This window comes from Macaca fascicularis, chromosome 20, assembly GCF_037993035.2.
Source record: "Macaca fascicularis isolate 582-1 chromosome 20, T2T-MFA8v1.1".
NCBI lineage: Eukaryota > Metazoa > Chordata > Mammalia > Primates > Cercopithecidae > Macaca > Macaca fascicularis.
The window spans coordinates 54,556,902-54,572,773 of record NC_088394.1 but is presented as its reverse complement, the minus strand read 5'-3'; the positions used below and the strand labels follow the sequence as shown (position 1 = coordinate 54,572,773).

The window sequence follows — 15,872 nt, the reverse complement described above, 5'->3', positions numbered from 1 at the left end:
CTGGACTCCAGCTCGTCTTCAGAATTCCCACGGGATTGGTTCTTATCAGCATCTAGTGCTTTGCATTAATTTTTAGTTTTTTTAAATATTAGCCTCCAGATGAGAATTTTTTCGTTTTTAAAAACAGAATTTGAATTTCTTGTAACACACATTCACTGAGAAAAATGAGAAAAACAGAAGACCAAAAACAAGAAAGTAAAAACCGCATGCAATCCTGTCAACAGAAGCAGCCGCTATTAATGTGTCTCTAATACAAACCAACAGAAAATATGTTTCGAAACATCTGTTGGACTCTGGAGTCAAGATATTCTGGTTCAAATTCCAGCCAGCCACTCACCATCTGTGTGCTCTTTGGCAAGTTACTTAACCCCTCTGTGCCTCACTTTACCTATCTGTAAAAAAGAAGAAATGATAGCACATACCTCCTAGGGTTGTTATGATGATGAGTTAACATACAGCATGTGGTTAAGACTGTGCCTGGCACACAGCAAATGCCATATACGTGTGAGCTGTCATCACCATTAGTATTACACTATTTAAGGGGACATCTGTTCAGATGGATAAATAACCTTTGGCAGTATAATTCGTAGCTACCTGGGGTTCTCTGGTATGAATGCACTGCTGCTCTACTGTTAGGCATTTAGGTTGTTTCCAGTTTTTTTCTTTTTTGCTTCTATAAACAATGAAGGGATAACCATCCTTGAACAAACACCTTTGCACACATCTTTATTTGCTCCTAAAAACTCAACTGCTGAGTCAGAGATCACACATATTTTTAAGCTATTGATACATCATTGCCAACCTGACCTTTATAATTCTCTACCCAGTGGAACAGCATGCCCCTCTCCCCACACCCACCCTCCCTGGGCACACCCAATGACCCTCATGTCTCCCCTCTCCTCCAAGGGACCACATTTCCTTACTCAACCATATATGTGCCCCCACATCAACATCACAGCACCCCAGTGAAGCAGAGAAGCAGACGAACTGGAAATGAGGATTCAGGGTCCTGCTTTCAGCCTCCTAGGGCAAACCCATGCCTCAGTTTCCACATATGTAAAATGTGGGTCAACACATCTGCCAACAAACACTAAAATCGTCTATAAAATTGACTGGGGCTAGATATTCCATGGATTCAAATGAAACCAAAATTCTAAACAACAGGTAAAACTTTTGTTTCTTAATCACACATCAAGTATATTTTTAAAAATTTCCAAGATCCACTACTGAGGCTCCCCAGGGACCATTTCAGAGCCCAGATCTGCCATTTTAGAGCTCTGACTCTGAACCATTTTGGAAACATACTGCTCGAGTGCCGACGTGCAGAAACAATTGCCTTCCTACTTGCGAAAAGACCAGTGTCCCACTTTCACATATCACACTAAAAAACAAAAAAATCACCCAGCTACCGAAGGCACCAGGAATCTGCCCTCTGAGAATTGTAATGAGCTCGTGTGCAGGTGTGACCGTGTCCTGGGCTCCCCACAATATATATATTTTTGAGACTCACTCTGTTGCCCAGCCTGGTGGGCAGTGATGCAATCTCAGCTCACTGCAACCTCTACCTCTCAGGTTCAAGCAATTCTCCTGCCTCAGCCTCCCCAGTAGCTGGGACTACAGGCACACACGACCAAGCCTGGTTCATTTTTGTATTTTTGGTAGAGAAAGGGTTTTGCCATGTTGACCAGGCTGGTCTAGAACTCCTGACCTCAGGTGATCCACCCATCTGGGCCTCCCAAAGTGCTGGGATTACAGGCATGAGCCAACTGCTTTGGCCTCACACTGTTAATGAGGGCTATTATTCCCATTTTACTGATAAGACTGAGGCTGAAAGAAGGTAAGAATTGCCCGGGAGCTGAGAAGCAGAGAGGAGACCCTGAAATTCACATCCTCCGATTCCAAAACCCCTGCCTTCCTTGTCCTTGTTGCAGCAAGACCCCTCTGAGGGGCCTGGAAATGGCCTCGATAAGCATTCGTGATTTATGAAGCCTCCAGATGGACCCCAACAGCCTCCCCTTCTCCCCAGAACAAAGAGACATGCTGGGTCTGGGCACGACAACCCACGGTCTCCTTCTAGTCCCATATGTGAGGGGGTACCTGGCCTTCCCCACGATGTCAGAGCTGTAGGTGTCTGGCTGGAAGGGCCCCACCCGAGGCCATGCCCCTCTCACAGGAACCTGAGACCTAAGTAGGGTCCCCCAGAGACACATCTCAGAGAGGCCTGGACTGGTGCGAGAACCCAGTGAAGGAACTGGAACACCCTGGGGGGAGGGAATCTGGAAACTGGAGCACAGCGGGAGGAGAAGGGGCCCCCAGCACCGTGATGGAGTGCACTGGGGAGGCAGCCTGAGGACGCCAGCTCCGCGACTCTCATCTACTGTCCGCCTGCCAGAAGCTGCACTTGGCATCTTGCACACACTCACACCTAATCTCCAAAGGCCCCAGCCAGCTGGGCACCACGACGATCCCATTTTACAGATGAGGCAAGTGAAGTGTGGAACAGCTATTAGACTGTCCTAAAGCCAGGCAGTTAGAATGCCATGGGACAACTCCCGGTTCAGGGCTCGGTTCTGAATCCAGCGCTGCCTCTTCTGAGAAATAGGAACGTGAGGAAGTCACTGACTTCACTGGCAAGACAGGCAAGATAATAAAATAGGAGAATGTGAAAAGTACACAGAACTAAATCGGTATGAGTTTGTTTTTTTTTTTTTTTTTTTTTTTTGAGATGGAGTCTTGCTCTGTTGTCCAGGCTGGAGTGCAGTGGTGCAATCTTGGCTCACTGCAACCTCCCTCTCCTGGGTTCAAGTGATTCTCCTGCCCCAGCCTCCCAAGTAGCTGGGACTATAGGCATGCGCCACCACGCCCAGCTGATTTTGTATTTTTAGTAGAGATGGGGTTTCATCATGTTGGCCAGGCTGGTCTTGAATTCCTGACCTCAGGTGATTTGCCTGCCTCAGCCTCCCAAAGTGCTGGGATTACAGGTGTGAGCCACTGCGCCTAGCCTTCAATATGAGTTTTTAAAATTCAGTAAAACAATTTCTGAAGGCTGATGTTGGGGCAGGGAGTTAGAGGCCTCTACAGAATTATCCTAGAGACATAGATGCTGAGCGGGCTGTGTGAGCCTAGCCTCAGTCAGCAACCCTCGAGCATTTGCTGTGTGCCACCACAATAAAGTGGCCACCTCCCAGACTGTGACCTGCTTGTCATCCAATGGGGGTGATGGGTCAAATCTCATAGATGCAGGAGAGCAGGGAGAAAGGAGGGTGGGGACAGATCCAAATGCTCTAGGGGCCAACCAGCCAGAACAGGTGGGGCCCAAGAGGTGCCCACCAGGGTCTAGGTCCCAACCACATGTGTCGCCTACACTATCTGAGCAAGCCTCACACCATCTCTTAGAGACAGGGGCCAACAGTTCCATCTTTAAGATGAGAGGGCTGAAGTCAGAGAGGTTAAGGAAAATGTCTGAAATCACACAGCTGGCTACTGATGGGGTTGGATTTAGAATCCAGATCTGTGAGAAAAGGAAGAGGACAGAGAGGAAAGGCTGTGAAGACCACAAAACAGCAACAGAGAGGATGGGCTGTCTCCCAGGGCCGGGTTGCAGGTGCAATGGAAGCCAGTGACTGATGATAGTGACTGAGAGGGGCCTCATCCACCCTGGCCAGGGACTTAGAAAGTCCACCAGAATCCGGTGAGCCCATCTGGTGAGGGAAGAAGGGTCCTGACTCCTCTACCAGGAGATGAGGGAACAGTGCATGGGGTCTCCAAAGCCTAGACCCCTCCTTGAGCCCCCTACACATGTCTCCTGTGAGCATTTCTCATCCAGGCCCTTTGGGGGCAGGAAGAGGGGGAGGAGAGAGGAACCAGGAGATCCGTTCACCATGCAGGGCTCTAAAAACCCATGGTGGGGGCCGGGCGCGGTGGCTCACGCCTGTAATCCCAGCACTTTGGGAGCAGGAATCACATGAGATCAGAAGTTTGAGACCAGCCTGGCCAACACGGTGAAACTCATCTCTACCAAGAACACAAAAATTAGCCATGCATGGTCGCGTGCCTGTAATCCCAGCTACTCGGGAAGCTGAGGCAGGAGAATCCCTTGATCCTGGGAGACGGAGGTTGCAGGGAGCCGAGACTATGCCACTGCACTCCAACCTGGGTGACAGAGTGGGACGCCATCTCAAAACAAAACAAACAAACAAACAACCCATGGAACTGTAAGCCTTCCTAGGGGGTTAACAAGTTCAGCGGCCTGTGCTGTTCCCTTCCAAGCTGGGTGAGCTGGGCCTGCCTTAAGTGGGCTCCACAAAGAAAAAGTTGGCAAGGGATTGGAGGGGGTGCCAGCCCCGTGGCTAACTGGGCACAGCGCTGGCACTTCTGAGCACCCAGCCCGTTTCCAGTGTCCCAGGAACAGCCTGCACCTTCCCTTCTCTACAAGTCTGTCACGAGCTATTGCTGCTTTATTTATTTATTTTTTTGTAAAGATGGGGTCTCCCTATGCTACCCAGGCTGGTCTTGAACTCCTGGCCTTAAGCGATCCTCTGACCTCGGTCTCCCAAAGTGCTGGGATTACAGGCATGAGCCACTGCGCCTGGCCTGCTACTGCTGATTTAATAAAACCTCACCCCCACCCCCACCTTTTAGCCCCCTCCCCCCCAACACACACGCACATTCCAGGCCATTCAGCCTCCATACCTCTCCCGGATCAAGCCGCTCTCACAGCCCAGAGCATGGGCCAGTCCCTTGATCCTGAACCCATAATGCCACCTCCGTCTTCATTAACAGAAATTGTTTTTCGAGATCTTCAAAAGCTGCCCCCGACTCAGATTCCACCCTGTTTCCTGAGTGCACCCACAGCCTTGTAACAGGGCTCCTGGGCTCTGCTCCCTCATCGGCCATTAATGTCCTCGAAGGCAGTGATCAGCCCCCTCCCCCAAGTGTCGGAGGACACTTACTGGAATCTGTGCTCATCTGACATACATGGATGGAGCACCTACAAGTCCCAGGCCTGGAGGAAGCCGGCTGCTTTCCTTTCCTCCTGTCTGGGTCTCTCCACACCGGGGAGAACACAGAAGTCACTCCTCGAATCCTCCCCTGTCCCTTTCCCACCTCCTTTTCCTGACCGTTCTCTCTTGCTCTCCAGCCACTGCCCCCTGGATGTGAGTTTCCAGCAGGGCAACTGATCACGTCTCCAGAAGGACTCCAAGGCTGAGGGTCCCCAGTTAGTAGGGTCCAATCTGGCTTCCCACTTCCCAGGCCACTTGGCCTCCGCTCCCAGCAAGAAACTTCTGCCCCCCAGAGAAAGACGGCCCAGATTGTCACAGGGGGCAGAAATAAGAGGTTCATGGCGCGGGTCCTGCCAGGAGCCCACGGGTCCTTTCTTAGAGGACAAGCGACACTGATTGGAGGGCAAGAGCCCTGAACTAGCTTTCAGGGTCCTGATCCGAGCTCCGCTGGTCAGAGACCCCAAGGGGCCACCCCCTGACCGGTGCTCCTGCAGCCCGGACGCCGGCGCAAGGGACTCGCCACAGCCTCAAGTCCTCTCCCCGGGCCGGGCTCCGCACAGAAACAGGTAGCACAAAACTAGGAATCAGTGGGGGATCCGCACCCCTTCCTGCTCTGACCCGAGCCGCCCCAGTCCCCGGCGGCCGCGCCCGGAGCCCGCTCCAACTCGGAAAGTGGCGGGCGGCTGCGGGGCAGGCGGGCGGTACCTGTGAGCAGCTCCAGCCGGTGTCCCAGCACCTTCATCTCGGCGCCTGGTGCTGCCCGGCTCTGGGTGGCGGCGTCGGGGCAGCGCGCTCCGCCGAGCCGGGGAGAGGAGCGCGGGAGACCCGGAGCGGAGCGGCAGGAAAGCGCGGAGCAAAGCGGGAGGAGCAGCTCACAGCAAGGAGCGCTCTCCCGCCCCCAACGCCGCGCTCCCCCCTCCAAAACGGTTTAAAAAAATCCACCAATTGCATGGCCGCGCACCCCCAAAAGGCACCCGCCGCCACCTGGTCCGGGTGAACTCCAGGAGGCGGAGGGAGGGCGCGGGGTGGGTGCGGTGACACCGCGGGAGGGGTCCCCCGAGCCCGGCGCCCGAACAAAGAGACCCGCCGCCTCCGGGCGTCGCGGTTGGGGGCGCGCGGACGACGGCTGGGTGTCCCCAGCGCAGCTGGGAAGGCGAAGAGGGAGAGCGGGGGCCGCGGGCAGGAGGGGGCGCCGTCCCTGCGGAGGCGAAATGTGGCGGGAGCCAGTGGGTGCGGGGCTCGCGGGGCTGGGGTTGCGCGCGGGGCTGGGGTCGTGCGCGGGACTGTGCTGGGTTGGGCGGGGACGCGCGCAGCAGCCGCGGCGGCGAGAGGAACGGGACCTGGGCGCAGGGGCTAGGGCGCCGCCGACTCACCGTGGAGATGCGGGCGAGACAGACGCGCAGGCGGGTAGCGGGGCCTCGGCGCCGCCGACGCGCGGGTGCAGGTGCGGGCAGCCGGGAGCCCCTCCGCGTGCCCGCGGCTGCCGGGGCGGAGGCCGGGCTGGGGGCGGTGCGCCGTGGGGGGCGTGCCGGCGTGGGTTTGGCGGGTGTGGGCGCTCGGCCAGCGGGGCGGCGCCCGACCTGGGGCTGGCCCCGGACGGACCACGGTACCTCGCGCGTGGTTTCCGCCTCCTGCGCGGGTAGCTAGCCCGGTGGGCCGGTGGGCCGGTGGGCGGGCGGGGACCGCGACGCGGAGCCTGGGGGCACACCCTGATCGATCCGCGCCCCTGCCCACTTCTCACCCGCTCCGCCGCGCGGACTGTGCTGGGTGCGCTGCAAGGCCCTGCCCGCCCCTCCAGGCCCCCTGTGGCCGCGCGGCGTCGGGTTCCCGGGGGAGGGGACGGCGCTGCCTTAGTCTTTGTTTAGACTCCCGAGGGGAACCTCAGCCCTGCAGAGACATCCCTACCCCACCGCCCCTGCGCCTGCTGCTCCGCGCCACCCGCCGTCGCCGCCTGGGAACCGAGGGAGAAAAGCCGTGGGGGTCGGGAAGAACAAGGGGCTCAGGGGCCCTTGGGGCGTCGTCCCCCTCCCCCCGTTTTCGGAGCCCGAGGGTGCCCTTGGGGAACTTGTGCAGGAGTGGGGAGGGACATCCCCTAGCAAAGGTGTCCCGGGCCCTCAGGGTCCCACCCTGAAGATGGGGAGGTCCCTGCTCCCCTCAATTCACATCCATTACCTGAGCGGGAAAGGGAACATGGGGACCCGTGTCTTCCTCAGGCTCATCCTGCTCGGGACCCCGGGGCACTCCTCCCTCCTGCCACACCCCTCACCACCCTGCCTTTGGTCCCAGATGAAGTCCCACTCTGGGGAGTATGGAAATCTGATGGCCTGAAAAATTTTATTTGGGCAAGACAGCTCAAGACAGGACTCCTGGAGACCCGGGTTCTGTTCAGGCTCGGCCTGTGACTTTGGGCGGGGCTCTGCTCCTCCCTGGGTTCCAGCCTTTTCCATGCAGGTCATCTTGGAGGTCCTGAATGGCGGTGGGGTTGAGGGTGCAGAGGGGCCTTCAGGCTTCCGGGCCCTTCCGCAGACCTCTCTCTGGGCTGGTTTGCGGAGAGGCCCTGGCTTTTCTTTCCTCCATCTCCAGGGGGCTGTGGCCGTGAATTAACCCATCCACCAGCTGAGAAAGCTGGTAAGATTTTGGTGGCCCCAGGTGGGGCACATGTTCCCGCTTGGGTTACAGCTTTGTCCTTGGGTTACCCCTACAGCTTGGGGTGCAGTGTATAAATCACAGGAGGCAGCAATTTGGGTTCCTTGCTTTGCGGAAATCCCTGCCTCTCAGTTTCCTCCTTTGCAAAGGGGTGGAGGGAGGTCGGTGATGACAGAAGTGAACCTCTATTTCTGACACCTCCACCAGGCTTAGTTCTATATATAGCAGCCAGGAGCCAGTCCTTAGGAGCACAGGCTGGTCCTATTGCTTCCTGGCTGTGGGATGTCTGGCAAGCTGCTTACCCTCTCTGAGACTTCATGTCATACTCTGTGAAATTGGGATGATGCTGACCTCAGGATTCCTGTAAAGATTAAATAACAGAATATAAAGAAAATGCTTAATATAGTGCCAGACACATAACTTAAGTTTAAGTGTTCAATAAATGGTCATTATTATTACTCGTGATGAAATTGTTATTATCGCATGAGAGATTCTTTCAGGCTTACCTAAGTCCTACCCTTTTCAGTCATTAAAGACTTTGTCATTGGACAAAATTGTTGATGTTCTAATGACATAATTCGCGGGGCCTAGGCTGTTCTGCAGGCTTCCTAACAGGAGCTTTGACACTATGACACACCTGTCTGTATGAGACACGGTGTCTGCAGTGACCTTGAACTCATGCAGACTATCCACGTAGCTCAGATAGTTCATGAACTCCTGTGAGCATTCCAGTGAGTCAGATTGTGGATTTGAACTCCTAAAAGTGGAGACAATAGGGCCGGGCGTGGTGGCTCATGCCTGTAATCCCAGCACTTTGGGAGGCCAAGGCAGGTGGATCACCTGAGGTCAGGAGTTCAAGACCAGCCTGGCCAACATGGTGAAACCCCATCTCTACTAAAAATACAAAAATTAGCTGGGCGTGGTGGCACATACCTGTAATCCCAGCTGCTCGGGAGGCTGAGGCAGGAGAATCACTTGAACCCAGGAGGCGGAGGTTGCAGTGAGCCAAGATTGCGCCACTGCACTCCGGCCTGGGTGACAGAGTTTAAAAAAAAAAAAAAAAAAAAAGTGGAGACAATAGATGATGAAGAAATGTAATTGTGAGGGTTCCCAGGGCTGTTGTGTCAAGCAAAGGTGCTTAGGGAATAGGCAGGTGGAGGAGGCCCTGACCCTTCTGGAAACATCAGTCATGCCAGGCAGAGGAGTCACTGCCGAGTCAGCAGAAGGGCAAGCTCTGGGTCCCCTGTGCCGCTGGGCTCTCTTCATCTTCAGCACCCTGGGGAGGAGGCGTGATGTTTGGGAGCAGGTTGGATTAACAGTGGAAAGTAGAACAGTGCAGAAGGCTGAGCTGTTGCCTGGGACAGGAGGCCTCTAACAAAGTGTCCCCCCAGCCTTGCTCCTAATTACTTGAAACATGCTTCCTTTTACACTGCCTTGTAAAATGGGCAGAAGATCACTGGCCTGCACCCAGGTTGGAGTTGAGATAACCTTTCTGAAGATCTCAAATGAGCCTTCAGTTTCTCATCTGTAAACTCGGGCTGATATATCAGTCAGGGTGTTTAATTGCAAGAAATAGAGACCTACTCTGGCTAATTGAAGCAGAAAAAGACTTTGTTAAAAGGAGGATAGGCTGGGCATGGTGGCTTATGCCTGTAATCCCAGCACTCTGGGGGGCTGAGGCGGGCAGCTCTCTTGAGGTCAGGAGTTCGAGACCAGTCTGGCCAACATGGTGAAGCTCCATCTTCACTGCAAATACAAAAATTAGCCGGGTGTGGTGACAAGCGCCACCACACACGTAATCCCAGCTGCTTGGGAGGCTGAGGCAGGAGAATTGACTGAACCAAGGAGGCAGAGGTTGCAGTGAGCTGAGATCCTGCCACTGCACTCCAGCCTGGGCAAAAGAGTAAGACTCCATCTCAAAAAAGAAAAAGAAACAAAAAGGAGGGTGGGCAGCTCTTGGAATATCGGGTGCCAGGCCTGACACTGCAGTGTTGCCCTGATGTTAAAACCACCACTGCCATCCCCCGGCACAGAAACTGCAGCCAGTGCCACCCCTGCACATGGCCACTGGGCACTGACATCAGGATCTCCGCTGCTGCTTCCCCAGTCCTCATCACAGTGGATTCTGCATGGTCTTGGCTTCCTCGAGCCACTAGTTTCTAATTAACCAAGAACAGAGCATGCCCAGATGCAGCGGCTCACACCTGTAATCCCAGACCTTTGGGAGACTGAGGCAAGAGGATTGCTCGAGCCCAGGAGTTCAAGACCAACCTGGGCAACATGGCGAAACCCCGTCTCTACAAAAAATACAAAAAGTAGCCAATCATGGTGGTACATGCCTGTGGTCCCACCTCCTTGGGAGGTTGAGGCAGGAGACTTGCATGAACCTGGGAGACGGAGTTTGCAGTGAGACAAGATTGCACCACTACACTTCAGCCTGTGCAACAGAGCGAGACTCCGTCTCAATTAATCAATCAATCAATAAAAAGAATGGAATGTCTGATTGGAGGAGCCCAGGTCATATACTTTGGCAAAGCAGTAAGCAAAGCTGGGGAAAGATGTTTTCAGTTTCTCTAGTGGGAGGTGGGCTCTGCCTTGTAGAAAGGGTGTGTCAGCTGCTGGGGGACAAGAGTGACCAGTGACCACTTTAGATAACAATGGTCTTGTGAAACTGTTGTGAGATGATGCACATGGACATTTGACTTGGAGCCTGGCATGGAGGGAACACAGGGATCTCAACGATCCCTGTCGTTGAGATTCATACCACACTGTAAATGTAAACCAGTGATACTCCTCCATTCTTTAAATTTTTGATTTTTCAGCAGATGAAAGACAAAAGGACCTTGAAAACAGTATGGCTTGCTGCCCTTCCACAGATAGAGGCAGCTCCGGTCCTGCTGCCAGGAGGACAGGTGACTGGGTTTTTCCATTGTGGTGATGAATTGGGCTGAGTCATCATCCCCTCGTGACCATGACTGGGAGCAAGTAAAAAGAACCAGCTGATGGAGTCAGAGGTGCAGATGATGAACCTGGGGCTATTGAATCTTCATCCGTCAGCAGGGGTGGGGGAAGCAGAAACTGTCTTCCCCTCCCCACTAACACTCCCTACTCCAGAATCTTGAGCCACATGGCCTCAGGGAGAGAAGAGAGGCTCCTTTCTTTCCTTTCTACTATTGATTGAGTGTCTCTTTGGTGCTGTGGGGTTCAATGGAGAACGGAGCTGATCAGGACATTGACCTTGCCTTCAAATGGAAACCAGCTCAGAGTCCCGTAACCTCAGTACCAGGCAGACTCGGCTAAGATGAGTAATTGATGTTACCATGGAGTGCAGTGGAGGCCTGGAGGACTCAGCAAGGGTTTCCTGGAGGAAGAGGCACCTGAGCCCCCTAGAGGTGGAATATCAGCAGATGGAGATGGGAGGCGGGTGAAAGGGAGAGAACATCCATTCATCCATCTGTTCATTCATCTATCCATCCATCCATCCATCCATCCATCCATCCATCCATCCATCCTTCCTACAATGGGTCAGCCAGGCTCTGTGCTGAGTTCAGGGAGGCACAGAGCTAAGCACAGTGCAGTCCTGCCCCTCAACAGGAGCCCCTGAATTGAGGTGGAGAAGCCTAGGTATGCATGAGCAGATGGTGCAGAAGCTGGAACAAGGAAGTGGTGGGGGAGAGTGCCCGGCCTCAGCCTGGCTCTGGAATTTCACCAGTTACCAGATTATCTGCTCCCTGTTCCTGGGCCACCGTGGACGACTCACTGGTTATATTGCAATCCCCTTTCTCCCATGATATGTAAGGGCCCTCCTCCCTGCAGGGCCAGCCCTTTGCTATGTGGTGACTCTGGACACCCCACTATCTCCTCTGTTCCTGAGGACAGTAGAACCCCCTCTAGTGCCCTTTGCAAATGCCCCTCCACCTGCCCTGGAAACTTTAGCAGACTCATGGAAACCCGGTTGGTGCTGAGTCAAGGCAAGAAGTGGAACTGATAATATTTTTTTACAAATTGTAATAGTTAAATATATTCAATGCATAAACCTTATGCAGGGGAAAAATAAAAATCACTAATAATTCCACTGCCTAACAATAGCCAGTGCTAACATTTTGGGGGTTTGACCTTCAACACTTTATATACGCACGCACACACACACACACATACATACATACAGTGGTCCTCTGTGTCTATGGGTTCCACATCCATGGATTCAACCAACCACAAATCAAAAATATTTTAAAAACCAATAAAATAATATAACTATGAAATAATGCAAATAAAAACAATACAGCATAACAACTATTTACACAGCATTTACATTGTATTAGTTTTTTCTTTTCAGATGGAGTTTCACTCTTGTTGCCCAGGCTGGAGTGCAGTGGCGTGATCTCGGCTCACTACAACCTCCGCCTCATTTCAAAGGCTGAGGTTTTGTTTTGATCTTGTATTATGATGTGTGTGTGTGTGTGTGTGTGGTTTTATTGTTTGTTCTTTTTGCTTTTTTGGTGGTGGTGGTTGTTTTTTTTTTTTTTTTTTTTTTTTTTGAGATGGAGTCTCCTTCTGTCGCCTACACTGGAGTACGAGTGGCTTGATTTTGGCTCACTACAACCTCCGCCTCCCAGGTTCAAGTGATTCTCCTGCCTCAGCCTCCGGAGTAGCCAGGACTACAGTTGTACGCCACCACATCCAGCTAATTTTTGTATTTTTAGTTGATACAGGGTTTCACCATGTTGGCCAGGCTGGTCATGAAACTCCCGACCTCAAGCAATCCACCCACCTTGGCCTCCCAAAGTGCTGGGATTACAGGCATGAGCCACCGTGCCCAGCCTGATCTTTGTTATGGTTATGTAAGATGCTATCATTGGGAGAAACTGAGTGAAGCATAGACTGGACCTCTGTGTACTATTTTTTTTGCAACTTCCTGTAAATCTACAATCATTTCAAAATAACAACAACAAAAATTGAGGTAGGCCTGGGAATGAACTATTTGACCTCAGTTTCAGAAGCTTCTGTTTTAAACTCTACACTTTGTCACCAGAGCTAAGGTTTCCTCGTCTCAGTTTCCCTTGAAGGGTGGGACTTGGTCTAGGGAAAAGCACCCCTCATGGAGAGTGGCGGGTGACCATCCAGGCTCTCCGCCATCATAGTGCTCCTGCAGCCCAAGTGTGTGCTTGAGGGGCTGACCTACCCTGCTCTCTGCAGGAGGGGAGAACCTGGAGGGGAAAAGGGGAGGCACGGTTTCCCTTGTGGGCTCCAGGGAGTTTCTAGGACAGGTAGGAATCTGGCAGAAAGCAGACGAAAAGATGAGATTTGCTCTTTGGAGCTGAGCAAAGCCTTCTCTTTCCTTAGGAAAACCCATGTGTCCAGAGAAACCTCTGTCCTGAAGGTCAGCTGGATAGGGGTCCCCTTTTGGCAGGCTCAGCCTTCTCGGGGTGTCATTGGCCCAGCCTCATCTTGGGCCTGAGCTAAAGCCATCCACAGAGCTGGGCATGGGCCTCTCCCCAGACCTGGGGCAGACTCAGTTCTATGACTCACCACCCAGGGGCACTCTCTGTTCTCAAGGGCTGCAGTTTCCCCGGTGTCCTGAGCACCATGACGACAGGGTTGGGTTGAATCAGAGGTTTCAAGCAAGTTTCCACATAACAGAAACTGGGGAGCCAACTTAGAATGCTGGCTTGAGAGTCTCCAAGATCATCCTCAGGCTTCATGATTTGCTAAGACTCACAGAACTCAGAAAACCCATTGTATTCGTGTTTATCATTTATTGTGGTGTAAGGATACACATCAAAATCAGTAAAAAGAAAAGGTACAAAAGCAAAGTCCCAGGGATATCAGGTGCATGCTTACAAGTGTCCCTTCCTAGTGGATTCACATGGGAACACACTAATTCTTCAGCAACAATGTATGACAACACATGCAAGGTGTTAACAACCAGGGAAGCTCACCTGAGCCTTAGTATCCAGGGTTTTTATTGAGGTCAGTCATGTAAGTATGCATCACCCATATGACCAACCTTAGCCACCAGTCTCCAGGCCCCCAGAGATCAAACTGATACAGTGGCCTCAGACAAATAAAAACAGGCATTCATCACAAGTTACATTGTTAGTATAAACTCTGGTCAAACTGATACAGTGTGGCCCAAGGCCTCAGACATACAAAAACATTGTTATCAAACAGGATGCTACAAGGGCTAAGGTTTATCTCCTAGAAGGAGTCAAGGACCAGCTCCTTTTTGGAATGTGCAGGGTTTGAGCAATACCAGCCTTCTGAGCTAACTCTTTACTGGTCAGATGTCAATCATTTATTTTACCTAATACACACACAAATCATCTGTTAGCACCATGATTTCATAAAAGAAAGATTTAATGCCAAGAAGGTAGGTTGGACGTCACGACAGTGTGGGTGGAGGTCTGTGCTCTCCAAGAGAAAACAGTTGACTTGATGTTGCTGACTATGAAAATGAAGGGACCAGAAGCCACAAGTGTACACCGTGAACCCGACATGGGCTTTTTTTCTTGTTTGTCTGCACACCTTTGTCTCCAGTCAAGGAAGGGATGAGCTGAGAGGCTCAGCCCTGCCTCCGCTCCTGTGCTGGCTCTGAGTCAGATGTCCCTACTCTTGGGCAGGACCAGGCCCTGCTGGGAATGGGGGGCATGGTGTGGCACCCTCCTCCCTTAAGCATCTAAGCCATTTGTCCTTTCTTTTTTTGGAACTTGTTACTGTTACAACTTATTCTGTCAAAGAAGGGAGTCTCTTCTTTTTTAGCAAGTACTCTGGCCTCTGCCCTGCCCCGTGCCCCAGGCTCTGGTCCCTACTAGGCTGACTCTATGACTCTAGAATAGAACAGCTATTCTTTTTTTTTTTTTCTTTTTGAGACAGGGTCTGGTTCCGTTGCTCAGGCTGGAGTGCAGTTGTGTGATCATAGCTCACTGTAGTCTCAACCTCCTAGGTTCAATCGATCTTCCCACCTCAGCCTCCTGAGTTGCTGGGACTACAGATGCGTGTCACCATGCCTGGCTAGTTTTTGTATTTTTTGTGGAGATAGGGTTTCCCCATGTTGCTCAGGCTGGTCTCAAACTCTTGGACTCAAGCGATTCTCCTACCTCAGCCTCCCAAAGTGCTGGGATTACAGGCATGAACCTCTGCGCCTGGCCAGAACAGCTATCCTTCTAAGGTCCCAACTCATCCTGCTTTCCTCACCATATATCCTGCATGCATGGAGCTGAGCATTAAAGGCCTAGGTTGCTGGCCTATGCAGGCTTCAAGGCTTGGAGACAGACAGCCCTGGGTTCCACCATCCACTACCTGGATGACCTTGAGCAAATAACCTAACCTTGCAGATCTCCCTGTTTCTCAAGTGGGTCTAATGATAAAGCTTTGGGGAATTAGTGAGTGGGTAACAGCCCAGGGCCTGGTGCCCTGTTTGATTCCATTGATTAGAAGCTGTGCGGATGATGAATCATGCAGTTTCAGGTGCAAAGCGTGGGGGCAAACAGAATCCTTATGATGAGTGCAGTAGGTGCTGTGACACATCCAGCTACCTTGGAACTGGGTGCTGAGAAGTCAGGGGGGTTCTGGGGCTTCAAGACTTCTGGGGAGGGGGCACAACTCATGCACATGACAAGAAGAGAGCTGGTGGGGCTTTGGGGTCGTGAGGACTGAGGGGCTTGTTCACCGTGGGGTCTTTGCATGTATATTCTCTCTGTCCGGAGACCTCTTCCTTCCATTTTCTACACCTCCCCTGGCTAATCCCATTTATCTCTGGATTGTCCATTTAGACCTCAACTAACCCCTTCATTCCCTGACTCCCCGCCTCTGAGCCCCCTTTGAGCCCCATGCTTAGTTGTAATAATAATCTGCCATTTATTGCACCAGGGATAATGCAGAAGGCATTACCTACATATGTTATCTCCTTTGACTCTCTCAATAGTTAGAGAGCTGTGGCTTTATTTTTCTGATTTTACAGAAGAAGAAACAGACACACAGAAGTGAAGCAAGTGGCTCAACCGCCCTCCCTCACTCTGTACAGTGGTTGTCTGTGTGCAGTTTCATCTGTGCCCTGAACGATGAACTTCCTGGGAGCAAGGAAGCTTGTTCACCGTTTAGCCCCAGATACCTAGTACGGGCTCAGTAGATGGGAGGCCTCCACCAGTCCTTGCTGAATGAATGAATGAATGAATGAATGAATGAATGAGTAGATGAATGTTTGTAAAGTGGCAATGCAAGCTT

At 52.3% G+C, this 15,872-nt stretch overlaps 1 protein-coding gene across 38 annotated transcripts in view; it reads right to left on the bottom strand.

Moving 5' to 3' along the window:
• The window catches only part of NDRG4 (NDRG family member 4), a 96,669-nt gene that overhangs the window by 44,927 nt on the left and 35,870 nt on the right, over positions 1-15,872 (bottom strand). For 9 of the 38 annotated variants that reach the window (XM_005592101.4, XM_074027159.1, XM_005592103.4 and 6 more), the window contains exon 1: positions 5,709-5,858. The exons of 9 other annotated variants lie outside the window; for them this stretch is intronic. In XM_005592101.4, coding sequence (XP_005592158.2) covers positions 5,709-5,745 — 37 coding nt within the window. In that variant the 5' untranslated portion in view covers positions 5,746-5,858. Of the gene's footprint in view, positions 1-4,692; positions 5,139-5,708; positions 5,859-6,376; positions 6,506-15,872 lie in introns of those variants that run through there. 20 more of the 38 variants (XM_045383035.2, XM_045383037.3, XM_045383036.2 and 17 more) reach the window with 3 other exon arrangements.